Here is a 23,745-nt window from a genome sequence, read left to right on the forward strand (position 1 = left end):
AAGGGGAACCGGGGAATATGTAAAACCGTTGGAAATTAAAATGCTTGCCGATGGTCATTGATGCAAACCGTCTTGGTACGTCTAGGATATGAACGGAATGCCTGCAAAGCGGGAATCTGTTACCATTTTAAAATTTACGAAAAGCATCCCAGGGCAGATAAAGGATCCTTTGCTTGCTAGTTCCAAAGCTTAACTTATTATGGGTTAATTAGTTTTCTCTGGCTTCGTTTCCTCTGTCGTGGCGGTAGGAAAAGCCAGTGAAGTATTTAGAAGTGCAGACGAGGATTGGCATCGCGTTCGTTTCTCTTGAAGTTGACCCCGGCCATTAAATCCGTACAAAATACCATTGATGAGCACGTTATCTGTAAATCATTAGCTTTTCAATGCGCTTGTGATATGATTGGAACTTGCTATATTGCAGCTGGGACTTGACAGCCCTCCTGGATCGTCGCTATCAAATACATGATAACAACGACATGTGTAAATAAGCCCGGCTAATTGCTTTACAAAGTCTTGCACGCTAGCTACGTTCCACAACCATCATGGCACAAAATGGTCTCGCCCAAATCGGATTTGGCGGTCTTGCAGAGCATGGAAACAGATTATCTGCATTTAAACCCGTCATTTCAAGAAAACCAAGAAAACAGGCATGCCCCCGATTTTTACCTGAATACAATATCCAGGACAATCCTCTTGCCGCCTTAGAGGATTTTGTGACCAATTACTTCAGTGAAGAGTCATCTTTAGAGCTAGATCGAGTACCCTTGAAGAAGCACCGATCATTTAATCGTAAGCCTCTACCAGAAACAATATCGAAATCGACCAAAAAGAGTGTTTTTTCGGAGGTGCAAGTTCAGACGCTAGAGGACAGTTTCCAGTTTAAACAACATTTGTCACCCAATTCTAGAGAGTGGCTGGCGAAACTTATTGGCTTATCAAAGCGTCAGGTGATCACATGGTTCCAAAATCGACGCGCCAGAGAGCGTAAAAGAGCTGGAATTAAAATGCCGAGACATGGCAAAAAGTGCGTGGTAATGGATTTCACAATTTCAGACTTGAGGGTATAAAGTATGCGAAGAATTTTGCTGGGAAGATCGCAAGAAGTTTCATTGATACGGTGGTACACACTAAGACAATGTCGTGTCCATACCTTTGGAGCTAAGTATCTGGAGAAATCGTTTTAATGCAGCCTTCGTGGCCGCATTTGTAGCACAAATTGCACTTTCATTTTCGTTGTGGTTTGACAACAAGATGTTCTCGCTGTTCAGCTGACAGTTTTGCAACGCAATCTCTTGAACCTAAGTCTAGTACACTCGTATAGGGGTAAACATTTTAGCCGCTTTACGAGCTCACGATGAACGTTATATAATGTTTTCTTAGCAAACACGTTTAATCGTCCATATAGAGTATATGTAGTGAATTTCGATTAGGTCCTAAAAAGTTGTTTTTGTTACAAATTTACTCGTTAGGAGATTAGAGTGCATTTTAGCATGACCCGTGACGTCACATCTGATTTGCAAAGTCAGACAAATCCCATCGAAACGAGAGAAATGCGATCGTTGATTGTTTTTTCGAGAGCTATTTTAGGGCCACCCATGCTCGTTAACAATTTAAACTCCTATACGTTTGTGTGGAGTTTTTTCTTCATGGACAGCTATCGACTTTAAATGCAATTAATTCTCCATATTCTTATTTTCCTGACTCGAGGTTTTGCTTGTGTTACGGTCGCCGTCAACAGGCGATATCTCGGTAAGATTATGTGAGAAATGTTTATTTAAACATAAAAGAAGTATGTAAACCAAGGCGGCAGACAGCAAAATAACCGCAGGATTTCATCTCCTCACAACTATTGTAAATATCCGGATCATGTTCTTGTCTTTGAGGGCTAAGTTGATTATCTTAAGCAGTTTAAGTCACGGTAATTACATGGACCGCCTTTTGTTTGTTATTCTTTCATCAAGCTAGTCTTGATAAAATCTTTAAAGACGAGTTAAAAGGTTTATTATCGCTTGCATTGTTATCGAGGGTGGGTTTTTAGTTGACTGTGAAGAAGAGTTGAAAAATGGCTGTAAAAGGATTGTTTCAGTTGAGGTAACTGTCCGGGACGTGTCCCATAACGATTTGATTTGAAAGCTTTGAGCATGTATGAAAGGTGTCACGTTTAGTTCTGGTTCAAAATAAAACTGTAAACAAGGCTTTAAATGTTGGTTTAAAGTTCATTTGAGACACCAGAGAAAGCTTTGTGTGATGATAACCTCACCATTTTTTCTTTTTTCTTTTTTTCAATGGAAACAGTATACGAGAAACCTCATTTGGAACAACAACACGACAAAACACTTGCACACAAAAGAACGTTTTTATTAATATCAATTTCAACGTCAAACATTGCTTTGTTTATCAAAAACAGAGAACAGTCCTACCCTCGCCTACAAATCAATCCTTTACCACCCTGGGTCAGACGCGTCCCAGGCGTCACTTTTTGGTGTACATGAAATGCAGTTGTACCTGAAGACGAGACAGACCCCGGGTAGACCCAGGGTACAACAGCAAAATCAGTGATAATTTTTTTAATCAGAAAATGCGATGACAACATCCTTTTTAGGCAACGCGCACTGATCATACGCTCGTTGGGTGCAAATGAGACATGACTGTATTACAAGCGGAGTTTTCATAAGAAAAAATGTTGACAACAATTGTTACATCCGTCAACAGATGTGTCAGCTGTTTTACGTGAAATGTCTTGCAACTATAAATAGATGTCATTGGACAGGCATGAGGTCTTTTTCCGAATAACAGAACAGAAACAGAATGGAAGAATATGGACGACCAAGACAAAGGCGATGTCCTAGACTATGACCAAGTAATCCCTTACTTTCCTCATTGTCAGTCTAGTTGGCGAGTATGCCACCGCGCCATTCTCGTCCCCAGATTCGTTTGTCCCTGTTAGCCGGCAGAACCTGGGGCGCGAGAAAAAGGTGGCTCTGATTTGATTTGATTGGCTACATCTTCAACAATGGAAATTTTAAATCAAGTTAATCAAATCAACCGTTTTGAAATCCCTTTGTTGTAGCGGAATTTAAAACGGTTGATTTGATTGGCTAGATTTAAATTTTCCTTTGTTAAATATCTAACCAATCACATCGTGTGTCCCCAAAGCCACTTGTTCCTCGTGCCCCAGGTTCTGCCGGCTGAGAGGGACAAGCGGCTTTGGGGACGAAAATGGTGACCGCCGAAAATAAACTCATAAACGACTCATAAATGTACCAAAAGGAGACCACCGTATACTGACCGAACAAGCTGGGACTCGTACAACTTTGTTATGATAAAGACACATCCACATTCTCGGGAAACGCGCGGGACAACACTTTCACACTCGAGCACTTTAAAACCACTTTCTCCGGAACGACAATGCAGAACCAAGATTACTTCCTAGTCAAGAGAAAATTGTTTTCCTTTGGAAATCGGTAAAGTTATTTCAAGGTTAGTTTTTCTTAGAGGTTCTTGTTGCAAAACTCAGACTTGTTTGGGCACCAATTGAAATTATCCTTTAACCACGTATTTATTTTGCCGGTATAATATGGAACTGAACAACTGGCCAGGAGTTAGCTGGTCAAGTATCTGAATCTTTATGGCCATATCTGGCTGTTAGCCATGGTGTTTTGCCCTCGCGAGGTTGTTCATGGTCCATTGGTAATTCTGTTTGTTGCTGGTCATTTTAAAATAAAATTTCCTCTTGGAGCCTTGAGAATTACATATAAACCGTTACTCAAGATCGCGAACACCACGATCCACATAAAGAATTTATTGATAACTCGTGAGGCGAATCTCCATTCCTCACGAAGAATTTCCGCCTTGTCTTCTTCATGAAATTTGTTACTCAGTAGATAGTCGTTCTCTGTATCGCTGGAGTGATCCTCCACGCTTTGGCCTTGAATAAGTTCCGTGGTTGGCACTTGAGAAGGCAGTGACAGGGCTGGCAGCCAATTTACAACAGCGCCTTTGGCAACCATCTCGTTTGACGAGGATTTTTCCTTCCTTTCCATTTGTTTGCGCTTTTCTTTGATTGCGATCCATTCTTGCTGCATTCGCACCATTTTTGCTCCCCACTCGCACAACACAGTTCTCAGCCAGCGAGGCAGGGGATGCGCAGAGTGATGATACAAAGTGAGGACAATGCAAGAAAAAACCAGCGACATGAAAATGTTCAACATGGTGAGCCCGTAGTAGACCACGATCAGCGGTACTTCTGATGTTGGTGGAAGGGAATCGGATAGAATCAACTGTATGATGCTCAAAGACAACAGGACTGTTATACCAACACCCATCCGCTCCCCTGTTTCAGAAGGCAGGTAGAACGACAGGATTGTCAAAGCCATCATAATGAGACAGGGCATGAAACAGTTCAGTACATAATACAATGATCTTCGCTTGATGTGAATGTCGTATGTCAGGTACACATACGGATGAGGACAGCAGCGAAATTTAGTCACGTGTCTTTCCGAGGGCATGCTCTGTAGCGTCCATTCACCGTTTCCTATAAATGAGCTGATGTCACCATCCCCCGCAGTGAAGAGATTCATTTCATAAATGTTGTACGACCAGGAACCCAGTTTGAGCTGGCAAACCTAGCAAACAAGATCAAAAAAACGATCAATGGAGCTTGGTCACCCCACCCTACCTATCCTACACACTTTTGTCACGTTTAGACGATTATGTCATCCTGTGCTGGGCGTATTCCGGTTATAGCCCCCCCCCCGTTTTTTTTTTTTTTTCCTAGCTGTCTTAGGTGATTCTGTCACGCGAGGTCAGGCTATTTTGGAGGATCGTGTCATGTATAACTTGTCTTAAAACTAGAAGAACCCTAGCCTAAGAAAGAAATCATTTTATTGCACCTAGTTTTTCCTTGCTCAAGATACTTCAAAAATTTAACCCAAAAATATGTATACTGATGTCATACTTTGTAGCATGCAAAAGCGTCTCTGATTGGTTCTTGGTCTCGCTCCCGGGTTTGAAGGGCCGAGAACTTGCATTTACAGTTTGCAAGTTGTAGTTCATGAATTATTGGAAAGGATGTTACGAAAAGCCGCGTAGAAATGTTTCTTGCGCGTGCACTTACGCCAGTGGCCCTCCAGTATCTGCGATCCTTTTTTTTTTGCTGATCAAAATATCGCGGTCTCTGGGGACAAGAATGTCTTCCTCTGTAACTTTTAGGACTTTAAGGAACCTATAAAAAATTGAGCGGTGTGGAATTCCTTGATTGCTTGACGACAAAAACAAATGTCGTCCGTTGATGTTTGTAAACTGGTAAATTTCCTGTCTTTTGTATTCTAAGAAAAATTTATTTAAACTCTCGTCCAAAATTGTTACCTGGTCATCGAAGGGAAAATTCCTGACGTCCAGCTTACATGAGGATTTGTAAATAGTTGGAAAGTATCTTGATATGCTTCCATCTGAAGATATAGTCAGGCTGTGATATGATTCCTTGTCGATGTTATAATCATCTTTAGCACTGAAAGGAGAATCAAATCATTTCTGTTGCAGTCGATTTTAAATATTTGAAACTCTTAATCTCAAAACGCCCAAAATACACTCTTAAACTACCACAAATCACAATCCTATAAGCCACTAGCGGCCTGGGCCCGTCTGATAATAGCATGAATTGTACGTAGTACTTTTTGCAACTAATACCGGCTCGAAATATTTTAAAGATTCTGAAATATTACTCGCGGTATTATTTCCAAATGCTACTGCAACTCATACTATTACTTATAACCAAACATAACCCATACATTGTAGCTTTTGAGTACTTTAAAATTGTATTTGAATGAAAAACGTACTTGTTATAGAGTGTGAGGTCAGGAAGCCACAGATAACTAGCTTGAGTGACAATGAAATCCACGTCATCATATTGAGAGGAATTCCATTTGAGTCTGTGGTCATTCCAATACTAATGATGAAAAGAAAAGTTGTGTCCAAATTTTTAAGTTCCCAAACGTTTTCTAGATTCTGAAAGAGGCTAAGCAAGGATAAATGGAAGATTGTTTTACTGAGAGACTAGGCGTTACAAATAAGTCCGTTTAAGTTTTTTGCTTAGCCGGGCGGGATAGAGAGGGAAGGGTTTTTTTTGTTTTTGTTTTTGTTTTTTTTTTTTTTTTTTTTTTTTTTGGGGGGGGGGGGGTCATCGTTGTATTATGCAGGGGGCAGTCATCAGCTTATCATAAGCTTCTCACGTGGTACAAATTATCTGAAGGATTTCAGTTAAATACGGAATACCTTTCTTTCGCCCTTTTCTTTCCTTATGAAAGCTGTACAAAGTTGATACTCTGGCTACAGTGGGCAAAATATGATGGGTAAGGGATTGTTTATCATTGACAAAGGTGGTGTATTTGATTCTAGGTCGACCGAAGTTTTTTAAAGATTAAGGGCCTGATACAGAGCCGGGCGGCCCCGCAAAAAAATCAATTTTGCGATTACATGACAACCAGGCCGGCCCGGTTAGCCAAGATCCCGGTATCGCGATGCCGGGATCCCGGCAGCGGGATAAAATTTTTCAAGTTATCGCGTTCACCGGGCCAGCATTAAATTTCTCTTTAAAGCAGACTGCCTACCACAAAAATCAATATTCTCCTTTCCAAATATGATGTGGAGGCAGAACAACTCGTGTAGCTGCTTAAGGGTAGATAATAAAACAGCAAATTGCTGAAAAAGGTCATCAACATCATCTGACTCAATCTTCGCGCCAAAATTATTCGTACTAAATTTAAACCGTCGTTCGTGCCAATCTAGTCCATCCCTGGCTGGCTCGGCTTATGTAATACCGGGCTGGAAGTCATCTCTGCAAACCGAGCCAGCCCGGCACATGTAATCAGGCCCTCAGTGTTTTCCTTTTACCAGCACTCGTTGCTCGGAGTACCGAATTTGAGCTGGGTAGTCACGTTAACAGACTTTTAAATTAAAATATAATAGAAAACAAAAGCAAAGAGAGAGATTCCCGTGTTTAATTGGATCCCTCTAGTCCAATTGAATTTTCAGAAGTATCCCGGATAATTTTTCAGTTGGGAACGCGCTTTCAACATTTTTTTCACAATCACGCTGACGGAAATGATGAAAAATAACCTTTATTTATCTAACACAAATTTGAGAAATGGCTTCCAATGGCCTCCAATGGCTTCCGTTCTTTTAGCCAATTCCTTGAACTTAGCAACTGAATCAGAACCAATATTTTGGACAAAGAAGAAAACACTCTTCCTGCTTACCTGCCGCACCCAAATAACAGCGGTCATGGTTTGCGATCGCTTGTTCTGCAAAAGGAAAAGTATGAAACTTTTAACGAATTTAAGTACATAAAACAAAGACTTCACATACTCACAGCGCCGTTAAGTTCCAAGCCCAGTAGCTCATTGAGCTAAATCTCGGCTTCGGTTTTGTAACATAATCCGTCTAAGGATCTTGGTAGTATTGCTATTCCACCCGGGAATGGAAAGCTGGTCCGATGCAAGCTACAAGCAGTAATTTGACAGAATTCTTCAACGATTTTTGAACTTTTCTATGGTACCGTTTTGTACATGTGGCTTGATGGAAGCACTGCAATGTTTATTGTGCTGCTACTGATCAGGAAGGAGTTGAACCACTAGATGGGTTCAATGCATCCTCCGAGATCCAGGGACGGTTGTTCGGGACGAGATGTTGACGAAGTAAAATCGGCGCAACGACCCTTTTTGTGAGTCACAGACTTATTCACCTATTTTTGTGAGCTTTTGTTTGGCTGATTTTGCTGTTTGATTTCTTTCGTATCACCGAGGTTGGTAGAGAGGGATTAGCTACTATGGCCTCACCCCAAGCAACCACCCGTAGGTTCTCCGAGGATGTACTTGAGTACGGGGAACAATACAACCAGACGTACACCGTAATTGCTAAGTATTGTTATTCTTTTCTGTTTTTCAACAGAAGAGCTTCTGCATAAGTTAAGAGTAACCGTAACCGATACTATGGTAAACAGTTGCTCTTTGCTGTTTGGTGTCTAATGAAAACTTTCTAATTAAGGTGGGAGTACACCTGAAGGCCGTTTATCCTGCGAACTTTTCGTTCGCGTTTCAAGCAATCCAAAAACTCTTTGCTCAAAACACGAATCTCTTTTTTGTGGTGTTTTGTATATTTTTGGGTGATTTTTCGGGATGTTTTGGAGGAGATAGCTTTTCTCAAAGGATTAGTAAAATTTGGAGAAATAAGAAAAATTGGAGATGAAATGTGATTTTACCATAAGACTTTAAAGTTAAAAATTGGAAGACGGACACCAGACAGTCCCCTGACAACCTGGAGCGCTCTTGTATGGGGTAACTGTCTGGTGGTGTTTAAACTTTTTTACCTTTTTTCATCCCCTTCTCATCCCCTTCTACAAAGCTCCTCCAACCCCCCCCCCCCCCCCCCCCGCCTTAACTACTGTTGCAATTTGCGGTTTTCTCCATTTGCGGTTTCTTCTCGCCCCTGACTGGAAGTAACAACAATAAAACACAAACATTTTTAGCGGTTAAATAACGAGTTTCATAGTAATTAGAAACAATATAATGACTTGGCATTCTGAATGTGAATTCGACTCACCACATCTATAATTTGGTTCAGTGCCAAGTCCAGTGTGACATTAACTCCTTCCTCCAGCTTTCTTTTGGGGATGACGCTTTTGTCATAAGTGCTTAACAATGTTTGCTCAAGTTGTTCAACAATCTGATAGCTTGGAACCCCTGCAACATTTAATTTAACAATTTAATAAAGCTATTCAATAACAACAAGGTCTTCTGATTTTTTTTTATTATTATTTCCAACGACGGCTAGTTGAAAACAAAGTGAATGAAAAGCAAATTTTATCCATGAAGTGTGAAAATACGTGAAAATAATTTTTTGGTTTGCGCTTTGCTAGTTTGATTTGCTTTTTGTTGTTTTGATTTGCAGTTTGTTGGTTTGAATTTGCACTTTGTTGGGTTTGGTTTGCACTCTGTTTGCCGAGAAAATCCTTTTGGATTGGTCCACGGGGGCTGCATGAGTTTCGCAATAACCAATCACTACTCAGAGAGGTGACAGAGGTCGAAAGCGCAAAACCAAACTAGACATCTTATTATTTTCTACGGATAATAAAAACACAGTCCAAATATATTTTGCAGACGAAATGTTTAGATTTCGCACTCTTTTTCATTTTTGATAAGGTCGTGTTTAGGCTAGTAATGCTGGCGCGTTTATTTTAATCGTCTTAGTCGGTTTGATCGTTTGTCACTGTATCCCTGCGGGGAAAGATTTCTCGCTAATTTCACTAAAATACTCTGCTGGGAGATCACACCACATAAAAAAGCACTATATATACGAAACTTGCAAGGCTTACAGACCATACAAATGATTTTTTAAAAATAAATGTAACATTCAAACTGCTATTCACTTCACACATGAAAGGTCTCACTGTGAAGAAAATGAAAACTAGTGAACAGGCAGATTGCGTATAGCGAATGTTGTTATCGACAAATATTGAGTATCAACGCCAAATTCACACTTATTTGACTGTTGTCAGGGTTTAATTAACAAATTAACCCTATTTCATGTTCCATTTTAACTTTCTAAACGGTAATTTATAAAGGTGAAATTGCACTTTATGGCTGTTTGCATCTTGCCTCAGGGTGTTAAGAATGATACAATTTTTTTTACTCTTATACTTGTCCTGGTGCTCTGCTCAAACCAATAATCATTTGACCGTCTGAAGAGTTTTTTTAATATGTGCAAGAAAAGATTATGCTTTAAGCGGATTTTACCTTTTTTTTGAATATGGTAAACACATGCAGAACTTTGAATTTTATGTTAATTGCAAAAATCTGAATGCATTACTACGTACGCAGTTAAAACTAACGATTTAAGTACAATACTCGCACGCGAAGCGACTAAAACTATTTGAAGTTCTTGATAAGATTTTCGAATCAGATATTATTTCAAAACGTATTTCTAATGCGAATAATAAAAACTTACCTTGGATTGGATTCAACATGTTGATGAAATGCAACAGAAACATGCTAATTAAAAGCGAAAGTCTGGATCGACAGAAAGCCATTTTTCTCATCGAGAAGCACACCGAAAATTCACCACCATATTCTTGGCAAACTTGTGCAATTTTAAAGAGAACAGCTCAGGTAAGCTTAACCCAAAACTTCAAGATTTTGCCGTTGGCATTCTCGCCAACGCTAGCTGGCTGTTTTCAACGCGGTTATCTACAACTGTGATAATTGGCTGGCTGCATGGAACAGGTGCCTAGAAGAAGTTTTATTTATCTTATCAGATTCGCCATTGGTTGCTGATAAACTATTCTGCCTTCCTTGAAGAATAAAAAACCTGCGGGGAAACATGACAAATTAGTTGACCTCAGCATCACTATTTTTAATTATTTTTCCTAGCAGAACTCCTGGAAATAATCGGTTTAATGGTAGCCGTTTCTATTGTTTAATTTATTTCGGAACAAGAAATCAAATTACTGCTTTTTTGTTGTACTCCCTACCACTGTTTCCTAATAAAACCGGCCATTGTATCAAACTCCAAAGTTTATTCACAACAACCTTGGTTTTCAAAAGAGCTCCGTTTGTTTGGAATTTTCCGGACGTTTATATGAGGCAGGCTACACAAAAAACACAAAGCGGTGTTACGATATTCAAGCAGGTGAATAACCTGCAACAATCAACAACATGCTGAGAACCACACCAAAACAACAGGCGTTTTAAAAGCGTAAGACAAAGTCTTATTCGCAGATTTCGGTAAATAAAATTATTGCAAAATAAAGCTATTTCTTTGCGTTTCTGGGACTGCAACACTGTAGATATTCTTTCTTAGCCCGTGAAAAGGTGCCTGGAATATCAAAAAAGGTACACAACCTATTTTACAAACTCGCGTTCTTTAACACCAAATTCAGCAATTTCCTCTGCAACCAAGACCTCACTTTAACGCCTCGAGGAACTCAACACCGGCTTTCATTGCCAATAATATCTAAGTACTATAGTTCGACTGATAGACAAATCTTCAAGCTGTGAATGCTTGTTATTTAGATTAAAAAAAACAGCCTCCCGCCGGGTGAGTATATGAGATTAAGATTAGAAATACGAGATTTCGTTTGAAAAACAGTTAAAAGCGAAAATAACAGAAAACATCAGAACGATTATGGTTTTTTTTTTTTAAAAAAAATGAGTTCGGTAAATGCGAACGACAAATATTAACTTAGATCACAATTACTTCACCAAGTCCCCTTTGTAGGGGTATCAAGTGACTCTATAAATAGTCAATACTTCGCCATTTTTTGACCAAATTGTTAGCATTTTTGCTAAAACTCGAAATAAAAAAGAGCTTAATCTTCGAAATAATCTTGCATGAAACTACCTTTCCAATTAACAGGTAAAAAGTGAGACGAGGTTTATTGCAGTCTGACGTCATTTTACCTCAGCTTCTTGAATTGATTTTGTCTCACCTTTCTTAATTTCTATTGCTTTTTAACCCATTGAGATTTTAATAGCAATTGCGACAATGGAATGTTTTGGAGTGAAGTTTCTTTCTGAAATGAGGTCTTTTTTATACAAACACTTTCTTTTTGACGGTTTCGCAACACCTATGGTGAATGGACCGTGCAGCAAGGTTTAAGTAAACTGAGGGAGAGCCAATAACGTTCCTTTCTAGCCCGACCTATTGTAACTCGGTCAATAAGCATTTTTATTACACCACTTTTATTGATCTAGGTATAGTTGGAACATTGTAACAATGTTCTGGGCGCAGTTGTTCAAAGGGCGGATAATGCTATCCACCTGGCCCCGGTTGTTCAAAGGGTGACACAAACTACGCTATCCACTGGATAGTGATTTATCCGGTGGATAGCGTTATCCATTCTTTGAACAACTGGGGACAGATAAATTGCTAACCTGCAGATAAGCGTTGGCAAACTGAAATAAACTACGCTATTCACTGGATAGTGATTAACTCTGTGAACGTCGTTATTCATCCTTTGAACATCCGAGGCCTGGTGAATGCGCGCGCTCAATTTATTGCTGACGTATGCGAGCGCAGGGGACCGATTATCAATTGTGGACAAAGCCTGTGCACACCAGGCAGGCAGCAAGGTTTTACTTCTTATCTCCAAGATCGGTGTTTATATTACAACTTTATAGTATAGGTTCGTTTCCTTAGAGATGAAGTTCTTCCAATACGGCGAAAGGGCAATATCACGTGTATTGGTCAAAATTTTAACTAGCTAGCTAGCCTTGAGATGAGATGTACAAAACATCTCACTTGAAAACTGAACCCAAAATCGGCTTTTGATGTAGCAAACTTAAAAGGGAAATGATACAACGTTTCAGGAAATGACGGAAATGAATTTTCTTGAGATTGATACATCGGACGGGACTACTAAATTAAGAAAGGGCCAAAAATCAATCGACATTGGGTCGTATTATACGTAAACATTATGAAAAAACTTCAAACAAAATCATAATGTATCTATTTTTATTGATGTTCGTTACAATAGTTAATTATCGTTGTCAATATCACCATATCCTATATTACACACATTTTGACATTACTTACATAATAACTTCTTGTTAAACCATACTTAATGGACGGACCATTATTTTCTTGGAGGGGGAGTATTAAAAATTCTCCTTTGCAAACCTTTTTTTAGTTGATGCACATCTCCAAACATTTTTTTTTTCGAAATTCAAACTATTTTTTTTGTTATACATATATCCTGTTTGCAAACAATTTATTTTGTCTTTCTAAGCCCTGCAAACATTTTTTTGTAAATATTTTTTCTACCCCCCTCCAAAAACATAATGGTCCGTCCCTAATCAGCTCTGATTACTTTAGTTTCGTAGTCACATGTTTCTGTTGATTAGCGAATAAACCACCATAACAAGTAGATGATTGGCGGCTGAGAGTTAATTTTATAGCTTCCACAGGAACAAAGGGTTTCTAAGAGCTGTAATTTTTATATCACCAGTCTTCTTGTGCCTCACAGAAACATATTCAAGGATTTCAAAACCTGATACGATGGGTGTTGCCTTTGACGATTTCTTAGCCCATCCCATGAAAACAAACAATAATACAAGAACACTGAGATCCAAATGTCTTCATCCGTTCCTTGGCCGCACCACTAAACCAAGGAATTTTTATGTCCGTCTGTGAGACTAACTTCCCCTTCCAATTACGTTTCTTTTTCAAGAATATCTTGTTTTGTGTTTGAGTTTTAATGTCTTTTGTTGAACTGTTCACTGACTTTTCAATGTCGGATTTCTACATGTATATTGTATCTCTCTGCCTACCTGTAACACTGGCCTATTATTCAGTTCAATCCGTCTAAGCCAAATTATTACTGCCTCAAATGAATTAAGATAATTCGTCGTTCTCTGTGGAGCACGAGCTAAGTATTCTTAGCGCGTTTTTAATAACGACAGAGATGAATGGATATGACTTGCTGTACATATGTCATCAGCTGAGATCTTGCTTAGGAGTTGTCTTGAACCATCAAAGTTTTTTCTATGGTCGCGTACTGTCGTACGACGATTGAGCGACTGAGTATAAGTGGACTAGTTCAGAACCTGCTGTGACTGTCCGCCTAAGAGAAATGTCCGTCGTAGCGAAGGGTCCTCCTTAGAGAGGTGTCCGCCTTATGGAGGGGTCTGCTTTAAGAAGGTATCCCCTCAAAGAGGGGTCAGCTGGGAGGTAGATGAAGTAGGGGACTGCAGACTTTACAACAAGGACCTACCAGCTCTCTCTCTACACCGTTTTAGAGAGCCGTCCATTACGTAAAACTGCACTGAGTCACGATGTTGCCACATTTGTATTTTGATCTAGTTGAGGTTCTCACTGGGAGCCGAAAATAAAACACTGAGACAGTTGAATACAACAAGACACAGAACAATCCACATGAACAAGCGATTAAGCACCTGCGCGGCAAAACGCCATTCCTCCTTATGCCGTTCTTTCTCGTCATCTTTCTTAGTTCTTTCTACGAGAATGTCCAAAGCTTCGGATTGCTTCGAATTTTGAGTGACTCGTTTCCGTACATTTGGGTTTCGATCGTCTAGCTTCTTTAACTGGATGGACGCCGTTGATACTACAGACCCGGGCGGTTGAGCATGATTCGCGTTTACAAACGGGTTCGTTGCAGCAGGCTCTGCGCTCTCCTCGCTATACAACCTCTCTCCAAGTGAGTGTCTCCTCATGTTTCGGTTCTTTAGGAAGCGTTTCGCAGGGAGGCACGATTCGTTTTTGCTTCCGTTCCGCTTGACGCGTAACACGTTTGCGCACCACTGACAAATAAAAAGACGTACCCAGGCCGGTAGAGGCGTTGGTGCGTGATGGTGAAACGTGAGTACAACGCACGTGAAAACGATTGAGATGAAAACGTTTATCATCGTAAGCGTGTAGTAGCGTGAAATGAGCGGAACCACTTCGGACGTGGCTGGAAGTTCTTCGGCTAATAAAAGAAGTATCACGGTTAACGACAACAGCACGGTCACGCCCACATTCATCCTCTCCCCAGACTCCACGGGTAGAAAAAATCCGAGGATTGTCAAAGCCGACATGAGAACACAAGGCGTCAAGAAGTTTAGGATGTAATACATGGTCCGACGGCGGATTATAACGTTGTAAGTAATGAAAGGATAAGGCTCCGGGCAGCAGCGATACTTGGTTATGAACTTGGTAACAGGCATCCCAACTAGGACCCATTCTCCGTTATCTGTGAAGGCGTTAGTGTCGCCTGGTCCGCTGTGGAATATGTCAAGGCTTAGACCGTGATATGACCACGAACCAAACTTCAGGATACATTTCTGAAAGAAAAAGCAACAAGAAACAAATCGTATGTATCGATCACAATATGAGGCCAAGGTTTATCCTGTCGGCGCAAAACAGGATTCATTTTTGAAGCACTTATTGAGAAGACGCAGTTTGATTTGCTCAAATCCCAGCTCCTTTGATACTTATAGATCTAGACTAACAGAAGAACCGAAAAACCTGGTTAGAAATCGAACCCTTTGAGATGTTCTTTCCAGTTTGGACAGTGACACCTAATCTCCGCAATACGTACCATTTGCACACTTCTCCAGCTTCCAGTCTTTTTCGGTAGCGAGGCTAATATTAACTTTTGATCAGTTGGTCATTTGATTTTGGGGAAAACCTCGCCATTATTGAAAGGTAACTTCAACTTGGTTCAGCTTGGTTTTACAAAAAAGAAGTAAGCACCCCACGTCGCCAAAACTATTGTAAATATCACAGTACATGTACGCATGCTTATAACTTTAAGTGTATATACCTGATCATCAAATGGAAAATACGTCACGTCAATGGTACATGAACTCTTGAATATTGTTGGGTAGAACCAGCCTACATTTCCATTAGAGTTAATGGTAAGTCCATAATATTCCTCTTTCTCTTTGTCATAATTGTCGTTAGCGCTTTGAAAAGAGAAAAAAAGAAAGGTGAACAATTTGCGTCATGAATTAAATCCAGGATGGAATGAATGAAGTAGGGTATTAAATTCAACAGTTTGTCACTGGGCAAGGCTGATCAAATGAAGAAATTCTTGAGTTATGCACCTTAAATATACTAGTAGCGCCCGCCTAATGAGTTGCGAAGCCAGCCTGAAAAAAATAGGCATCAACGGCATTCCAGCCCATGACCTTTGCGATGCCGGTGCAGTGTTTTAACACTGAGCTACTCAACCACCCTTTTCACTTCAAATATATGATTTTAATGCGCTGTTTTTATATAATTTATTTGTTTTAACCTTTTAAGTCCAAGCTCGACATAAAAGTTCTACTTACTCTTTTGTGCTAAGAGTTAAGACCGGGCAGTACGTGAGTATAGCAAGACAACAAACATCGTAAGTTAAAATACAAGAATGAATCTTTTCACACTCACTTGTTATACAAGGTGATATCTGGAAGCCAAACTTTCTTTGACGACGTCACAAAAGACCGTATCGATCCATAATGAGAGCTGTTCCATTTTAGTCTAAAGTCGTTCCAGTACTGAAAAGAAAAACAAGATAAGGAATCATTGTTATAAAGACATTTTATCACGACAGCAGCGAAAACGTAGAAACAACGCATGCATGTAGAAATACTTCATCGAATTTTGAACTCATAGAGACTATGTGGGTTGAAGTTTGTTCTCATGCTCTCCTAATTCTGTGTGGTTTATGCTGGTAAACCTTGAAACTACTTAGTCTATTGCTTGAATTAAGTGACAGGCGTTAATACGCAGGAAGACGGGGCTGCACAGAGCGGGGGAGACACTACCCTCGCCCCATACCTCTTACCCTGAGACGTTTTGTCACGCTGTTCTAGATGGCATTTCCGCGGCCAATCATGGCTTTTTGATCTAGATATAGATCTAGATCTAGTCAGAACAAGTAAAGGAACTGGTCGAGGTCAGGATACAAAGGAAAAGGGTTTTTTATTCCTACATATCATAGGTATCATAGATCAAATAAATTCCTTTTCAGTTTGACGGTTATGTGGTCGCTATGGATAACTTACCAGCCTCACCCACACAATCGTCGTCATAGTTTGCAGTCTTTCATCCTACAAAATAAAAAAAAACAACAGTAACAAAAACATCGTCAGTACCATAAATACTGAAATAAACTGGTCCTTCTCCATAGGTAACTTTTTTGCTTAGTCAGACAAAAATGGAACATCGGAAAATGGAACAGAAGTTTGACTACTTCCACCATTTGAGGAAGTATGCAGAACACAGTCTAGCCGCCGTCACAAAAACTGAAACATGATTTACCACGTTGACACCAAAAAGTCTGACATCTTTTGAATGTCAATGTTGTGATTATGCTGTTGCACAGTTCCACATAGGACAAAGTCGAGTCAAAAATCTAATATCCTACAAAATCAGCTAAAAAGCTTAAAGCTGATTTCCAGTCCGTACTGCGCAGACTCGGGGTTTGTTTTCGTTTTTGTTTTGAATTCGTTGAAACGTTACACTTCGGTGACAGCATACATGAAGTTTTTTAGTCCGCCATTACAGTTCGTTTCGTTCAAGAATTTCCAATGAGCTGAAACGTCGGTTTGAAATAGCGTCAAGGTTCCTCTACTCGTTATCTTTTGTTCTGCAAGGATATCTGGCGTTAATAATGAAGAAAAAGGTAAGTTTGTCGCGGAATTTTTAGTTTTGCTTGTAAACATTCCTTCATGTTGGGCTCCGATAAACATTGCAGCCGAGATTGCGCAGTACGGACTGGAATTCATCTTTAATGTTATTTCAACAGGTTAGAAACATTTCAAGGACTCTTTCGAATCCTTTCTTACGCCAGCAAACGGACCTTCTGGTTTAAAAAAGTTGTCCATACTGAAACTCTGGACTCAACAGTTTAAATTCAAAATACTGTTCTGACATTGATGCTTTGAATTCTTAAGGAATCCCAAATCAGAGCACCAATTAAAGTTGTAGCTGGAGTAGCCTTTTTCTGATGGCACCAACATGACTTACCACAACAACAACAACAACAACAACAACACAACGGCTCATTACCTGCATTTAAATCATAAAAAAATCCTCAGTCAGTGTATCACTCGTGGAACGAACGTATCATAACTCAGTGAGACGATCGAAGAAAGCCGATTTCGGGAGTCACTAAAACACAAGGTAATTAATGGGTACCTCGTGCAGTGTTTAACGGCCGTCTGTAGAGAAATTGTTCTCCAAGAAGGCCAAAAACGTCTCTGAGGTCACATGTTTCAGAGAAAAGAAAGTGGACCTGTAATGATAATCACAGTGAACTAATTTCGTCGTTGTTGGTGTCGTTGGCAAACGCGGAAACCCTAACAACACTGTACTAAAGTAGCAACCGGCTCTTGCCAAACGGGCAATGCAGCTCAATTGGATGAATTCGAGATACACTTTCAATGTGCATTGCTGGATCTGACCAACACTTCTGGAAGATGGTGCACCCATATGGCGCGCCATCTGTGTCAAAATTACTTTTCCGCATATTATGACACATCATGTATCGAAATAGGTCGTAATGGGTTGAAATGGGTCGTAATAAGTTACGTCGTGTAACGTTATCTCGTAATAAAAATGGTTTCCATGGCTATACCGTGTAACACTATCTCGAAATACCTTGGTTTCCATGGCTATATCAGGTAACTTTATTCTCGTAATGACATTCGAACCCATGGATACACTTCATGTTGCTACGGAGGGAAAGTGAGTTCATACATGACCCACCTCTTGCCCAGCCTTCGCTCTCTCTTTCCCTCTCCACGGCGGCCATTTTGTTCGTGTGCAGACCATTTTTATTACGAGATAACGTTACATGACGAAACTTATTACGACCTATTTCGACCCATTACGACCTATTTCGATACATGATGTGTCATAATATGTGGAAAAGTAATTTTGACACAGATGGCGCGCCATACACCCAGACACCTATTCTGACAAATTGACCAGCACGATCGAACACCATGAAACCTTTAGCCTCTTCCATCAAGCGGTGTTAAACAAGATCGACCGTGGTCCGGCATCATCCCTTCCAGTGTCCTATTTGCGGCCATGGTCCTTTTTTCGTTCCATAATATGACACCGCAGCATGGATTAGCCGGTTGAAAACAATACCTCAGCACCCACTTGAAATCAAAAGAGCTATTTCCATCTATACCGCCTCAGAAGACTGACGAGAATAGAACGAAGGGATAAATTTCCATGGTTCCACGATGGTTGAACAAGCACAGCTAAGATAGTGGTAATGCCAGAATATCACCTTCCAAAGACGACATTCTGCGAAAAGCTCCTCTATTAAAATATAACGATCAGGGAAACGATCTGAATTCAAAAGTGAAAAATGTTGAAAACCATCTTACAAATGGACCTAACCAGTTAACAGCGGAGTATATGTGGTTTTGATAGCAGGCCGCATAAATAATGAACAGGCAGTAAAAAATGTTTTACGCAGAATTTGGCTTATTAACCAACTTATGGATCAGTAATAACTCTAGGTCGTCAACACATTTAATGTTCAAGCAATCAATCGTAAATGTAACAATATGTCCATTATAATTGTTTACGTCAAAGTAAAGTGAGTGCAATCACTCCATGGGTATGCGGTAAAACGTAATGAGAGAATGAACCGGTAGTGGGGCTTCCATGTTTGACTTGTAAAGTAACTCCAGTCTTTACTTTCCTTAAGGCTTCCTGTTTTTAAGATTAGTTTTAAGATGTAAAATATATCAGCTTGGCGGATAGGTGTTAGAAACATAAGGATAGACCGAACTGGAAGTGAGGTTTCCATGTTTGAATTATAAAGTAACTCCAGTCTTTGTCAGAGCGACAAGCTACTTTCCCAAATTAAGGCTCCTTTTTAAGGAACGCAGAAATATTTTGAAAATATTGCAATTTGCTGCCGTTGACTTTGTTTGACGAGTGCCCCATGCCAGACGGCCAAAATGCCCAGCATCCCATGGCTGGTTGCGTGGGTTGTGCGGCGGACTTAGCATTGCCTGCGACTAGCTATAAGGCTAAGACATTACAGTCAAGTTAAGCAGGAATACGTTTTAAGTCAGACAACTCTTAAATACCGTGTTTTTTATGACTTGTAATTTTTTTCCTTACCATGCCTGAAAAAGAATAACTCGTCTCAACAGACAACAATTATTTTAAGATATCCTACTGAGTTTTTGAAGATTTCCATCCGGTACTTATCAGTTTAGTTCTCACGGGGATCCTGAAACGGCTGCAGTTAAAATGTTTGACGCATTTGAAAAAGCTTTTTAAAAAGACTTCAAGAACGGTCCAATTATCCCTACCTCCGATTGTGCAGAATTTACCAGAAAATCTGAGAACTAGGTAGGAACGATCTCCCATTGAGTATTTTGTAATGTATTCGATACAAAACATTCACTGAAAAGTGATTTTCTTTAACTAGGACATGTTGCAGAAGTCGATTTAGAAAACTGATAATTGAACCGAATCCTAACATCATGACGTCCAAACTCGCACACATTTGAAATTCAAGATTGTCAGTCCCACGACCCAGCAGGTCTAATGGCAGTGATTATAATAAGGCTATTCTCCCAGCACCTACAGGACATATGAAAACTATCTATTATTAATACACACTTGCGCCACCGTGATAAAACTGCCGGAAAACAAAATATGAAGCTTAAGCATTACTCTTTTCTTCCTTCTATTTTGGCTATGTGGGCATTATTTCGAAACAACTGATAACCGGTCTTTCTTCCGCCGGAATCTTTTAACTCTAACGTATTTTGATCTATTTTTACAATTTTTATGAGGAGAAACTTTTTCTATGTTTTGAACAATCTAAGTAATTTAATTAAAGTCTTAAGGCTCCAAACATGACATGAACACCATATACTTTTCGGAGAAATGGAAGCGACTGAATTATGTTTAGTTGACATTTGGCTCAGTTGCTCCATCGCAAAAACCAGATTTTTACACCAAAAATACCTCAAGATGGACTCCCTTTAGAATAACATAAAAACTTAACAAGCAAAGGTGTGTAAAGTTAACGTTATTAAGAAGAACTGTGAAACTTACCAAATCGATGATTTGGTTGAGGGCTATATCAAACTTCACTTTGACTGCAGTAGTTTTTTCTTTCTGTGGAATGATATTTGTACTGTAGTTTGTGAATAAATCTTTTTGGAGCCTTTCCAAGTCGGTGTAGTGTTGTTTGCTTGCAGCTGCCAAAAAAGAATAAGTAGTTTCGGTCAACAATCTTTAATTCAGCAATGGTAGTAAGAATACCCGTCGCATGTTATAAAAAATTAAAACAGCATAAAATTTTGTGAAATCGAGTTAGGTCATTCTTAAAAACGAGACCTTTTTGAAACAGTTTCTTTTTTTAGTTATTCAAGGCTTGTTGCTTACACAAAAATATGAAAAGGCTTTATTCAATGGCAAAATGACAAAAGCGATAAATTCTGTCGGAACGCATAAACAGCCATTATTGCAGTCTTTGAGTTCTTGTAAAGCAATTAAACCAGAGTGTGATTGATATCCATACTTGCTGTCTTTTACCTGAAAACGTTTAAATTAAGAATCGGAGGTGGAACATAAAGGTTTCATTTTAAGGAAATTCTGTAACAAAATGACCGATGTATTTGGGTTATCAATCTTCAAAACAGCCAAACTTAGCATTATGTAAATGCCCCGTTCAACTTTAAATGAAACAGAACGACGCTCTAACGTTTTTAACCAAAAGTTCAAAAAACTAAAGTTTCAACTTACCTATTGTATTAAGGCATAACAGCAGGCATAGAACTAGTTTTTCCATAGACCGGTACATTCTTGTGAAACCGAGATCTCAACACAGATGATAAATACACAACAAGCGGTGAATCCCAATATTTTATCAGCGGCAGAAAATGTCAACAAACTCAACGCCGATTTTTCGCTAGTTCTTTTCCAACCAGTGCCTCTCCGTTGCCTCGGCGCAAATCAACGAGATGATTGTTAAAATCGTCCGAGGCAACAACGACATCAGATGTTATTTATGTTGATTTTTGATAACACGATTCCCTCGCGAGAATATACGTGTATTGTGGTCTTGTGGATAGACGGTCGAAAATTAATTAATAATTGCATGGAAATTAACGAGCTTATCTAGCTTTCTGATTTAGTGAATTTGGTAAACAACAACTCGAACTCTCTATGAAAAAAGGAACCCCCAGATTTCAAGATAAAATCGTTTGATAATTCTCGGTTGTTCTAGACAGGAGCTTTTTTCCTGTTTGACGGCAATAGATGATAACGGGAAAAGGGAAATGTTTAAAATTGCCAAAAAACAATGCGTCCCCACTTGTAAAATTACTTTTTGTTCTCCGATTGTTCCCAACAAATGAGTTTGTTCCTATAAAATATAAAGGAATCGTGTGAGGCTATTTTGGAGGGTTCGTGATTTACATTTTTATTGCCAGATATTTGCGTTATTGGCGATATGCCATTGAAACCATTAGTTAGAAAGTAAGAACGTCAAGTTTATTCATTCTTCTGAGAAATGCACCTTAAAAGGTGAAGAGTTAAAGACTAAACATCTTCGTTTTTCATCTTGTCTTCTTTATTATTTCCTTATCGTTACTCAAACTGTAGAAAATAACAACGCCGCTGATACGCGGCCTTATCTCCCAGTTAATAAGCTTAAGTCATTAGTCATGTATCGATTTAACAGCCGTCCTGCTCTCTCACTTCTCGCTTAATTGATAAGCCTGCTACTTAGCTCAGGCCGCATACAGATATAATTACTTGGATATTCAGCACGTGCATGGTACATTAATCCGTATCACGTGATAAAAAGACGTGTTCTGATTGGTTCTCTAAGTTATCCGAATTTGCCAATTTGCGGATTGTCAAAACGAACCAAAGTGTCGTCGTGCCTTTTTTAATTATCTTGCAAAAGAAAACAATTTTTCGGTTTAGAAGAAGCCTTTTTCCGCTATGTCTGGGAGACAAAATTTGGTTATCCCTTTACGAAAGTAGCTTAAAAGTGCATGTATGTGTTTAACTTTATCATGCGTGTTTGCCTATATTGAATGTTTTGTTCATTCTTGCTGAATTGGACTCTGGTCCTTTTTCACAAGCTTTAGGATGGACCTTGTTTTCGCTTTCACGCGATTCGCTGGTTCCATAAACTTAGCAAAACAAGAACTTCATCAATATTTCCCTTATACGGACCTTGCCTAGTTGAAGCACACAAACTATATACACTTATCACATCACACAGTAACGTTGACCATGTAGCACAGAAAATACCTATTATACAACCCGACGAATCTGCCTTCGAAACGAGGTTTTGTATTCTCGTGATCGCTAAATATCGAACTGAAAACTGTCGTGGTTTTAGTTTTGGAAAAAAGATTGATAGCGGTTTACACCAACCTTAACCTTGAATTGGCAAGTTTGATAAAAGGAATTGAAGTTCAGTTTCCATACTTAATTTGTATTTTCGAGAGAAAATGCAGCAGTTTAGAGACAACACTGCTCGCAAAATGGCAGCAAGATTTGTTAATAGTATAAAACATTTGGCTAATAGTAGTTTTTTTTATTTGTATAATGTATAATTTGCTCCTCCCCAATGTTTGCGGCAGACCGCTGCAGTTTCAATCTACTTGTATTTTGCTGTTTTTATGTTGCAGTTGGAAAAATTCCTTATTCTATGTCAAGATGGTTTGCCTTAAAATTTTATCTTAGAATGTTTCTTTATTGATTTTTTACCCATAATATTTTCTTTCACACAAATTAGGACTTTGATTTTAAGACTCGCCCACTACTTGAGCTTCCACTGTTTTTTTTTTTATTTTTGGCTTCTAAATCTACTCAGGCTCTGTATATCCGGATATAGCTGTTATGGCTCATTTGGCAGGCAAATAATATATGCAATAGTTCTCGTAAGACTGGCTACATAAAGTAAATGGCAAAATGATAAATGTAATTAGTGAAAAATGAGCTTTTATGATTCTGACACTGATTTATCAGTAAAGCCCCTTTTTAAACACATTAAAATTCAAAGGCTTTTGATCAAAATACAAATTCGAAGCAAAACATCCTGAAACTTCAACACAATAGTACTTTGAACAAATAGCTCACACAAAAAAGCTCCTTGCCTTTTGTATAGGTATTTAAAAAAAGTTTCCTTAACCGTTCAAAATATAATTTGAATTGACCTCATGGGAATACCACCCATCGCAACTTAAAAGAACTTCT

At 39.2% G+C, this 23,745-nt stretch overlaps 2 protein-coding genes across 3 annotated transcripts; both read right to left on the reverse strand.

Annotated features, from left to right (window-relative positions):
* Positions 1-2,342: 2,342 nt before the first annotated feature.
* Positions 2,343-10,235, reverse strand: LOC144657209 (neuronal acetylcholine receptor subunit alpha-10-like). Its single transcript, XM_078517519.1, has 6 exons — positions 10,003-10,235; positions 8,599-8,738; positions 7,257-7,301; positions 5,838-5,947; positions 5,368-5,509; positions 2,343-4,625 (listed from the first exon to the last, which is right to left on the reverse strand). Exons 1-6 carry the CDS (start codon positions 10,091-10,093, stop codon positions 3,711-3,713), a joined length of 1,443 nt encoding a protein of 480 aa, XP_078373645.1. The 5' UTR covers positions 10,094-10,235; the 3' UTR covers positions 2,343-3,710.
* Positions 10,236-12,644: 2,409 nt separating this feature from the next.
* Positions 12,645-23,318, reverse strand: LOC144657221 (neuronal acetylcholine receptor subunit alpha-7-like). 2 transcript variants are annotated; one of them, XM_078517529.1, is made up of 6 exons: positions 21,274-23,318; positions 20,581-20,726; positions 16,545-16,589; positions 15,925-16,034; positions 15,317-15,458; positions 12,645-14,834 (listed from the first exon to the last, which is right to left on the reverse strand). In XM_078517529.1, exons 1-6 carry the CDS (start codon positions 21,329-21,331, stop codon positions 13,851-13,853), a joined length of 1,485 nt encoding a protein of 494 aa, XP_078373655.1. In that variant the 5' UTR covers positions 21,332-23,318; the 3' UTR covers positions 12,645-13,850. The 2 variants fall into 2 exon arrangements, with proteins under 2 accessions (XP_078373655.1, XP_078373662.1); XM_078517536.1 differs by lacking the exons at positions 20,581-20,726; positions 21,274-23,318 and adding an exon at positions 19,827-20,559.
* Between the last annotated feature and the right edge of the window lie 427 nt (positions 23,319-23,745).

The sequence above is a fragment of the Oculina patagonica genome, chromosome 1 (genome assembly GCF_052425735.1).
Source record: "Oculina patagonica isolate OP01 chromosome 1, crgOcupat, whole genome shotgun sequence".
Lineage (NCBI taxonomy): Eukaryota > Metazoa > Cnidaria > Anthozoa > Scleractinia > Oculinidae > Oculina > Oculina patagonica.

Coding starts and splice junctions, on each gene's coding strand:
- LOC144657209 (XM_078517519.1), bottom strand. CDS start 10,093: ATGAGAAAAATGGCTTTCTGTCGATCCAGACTTTCGCTTTTAATTAGC. Junction 5,510..5,837: donor GACCTCACACTCTATAACAA/GTACGTTTTTCA, acceptor TTCTCCTTTCAG/TGCTAAAGATGATTATAACA. Junction 4,626..5,367: donor ATTTTCCCTTCGATGACCAG/GTAACAATTTTG, acceptor CTTGTTTGCTAG/GTTTGCCAGCTCAAACTGGG.
- LOC144657221 (XM_078517529.1), bottom strand. CDS start 21,331: ATGTACCGGTCTATGGAAAAACTAGTTCTATGCCTGCTGTTATGCCTT. Junction 20,727..21,273: donor GTTATGCCTTAATACAATAG/GTAAGTTGAAAC, acceptor CTTTTTTGGCAG/CTGCAAGCAAACAACACTAC. Junction 14,835..15,316: donor ATTTTCCATTTGATGATCAG/GTATATACACTT, acceptor TTTTTCTTTCAG/AAATGTATCCTGAAGTTTGG.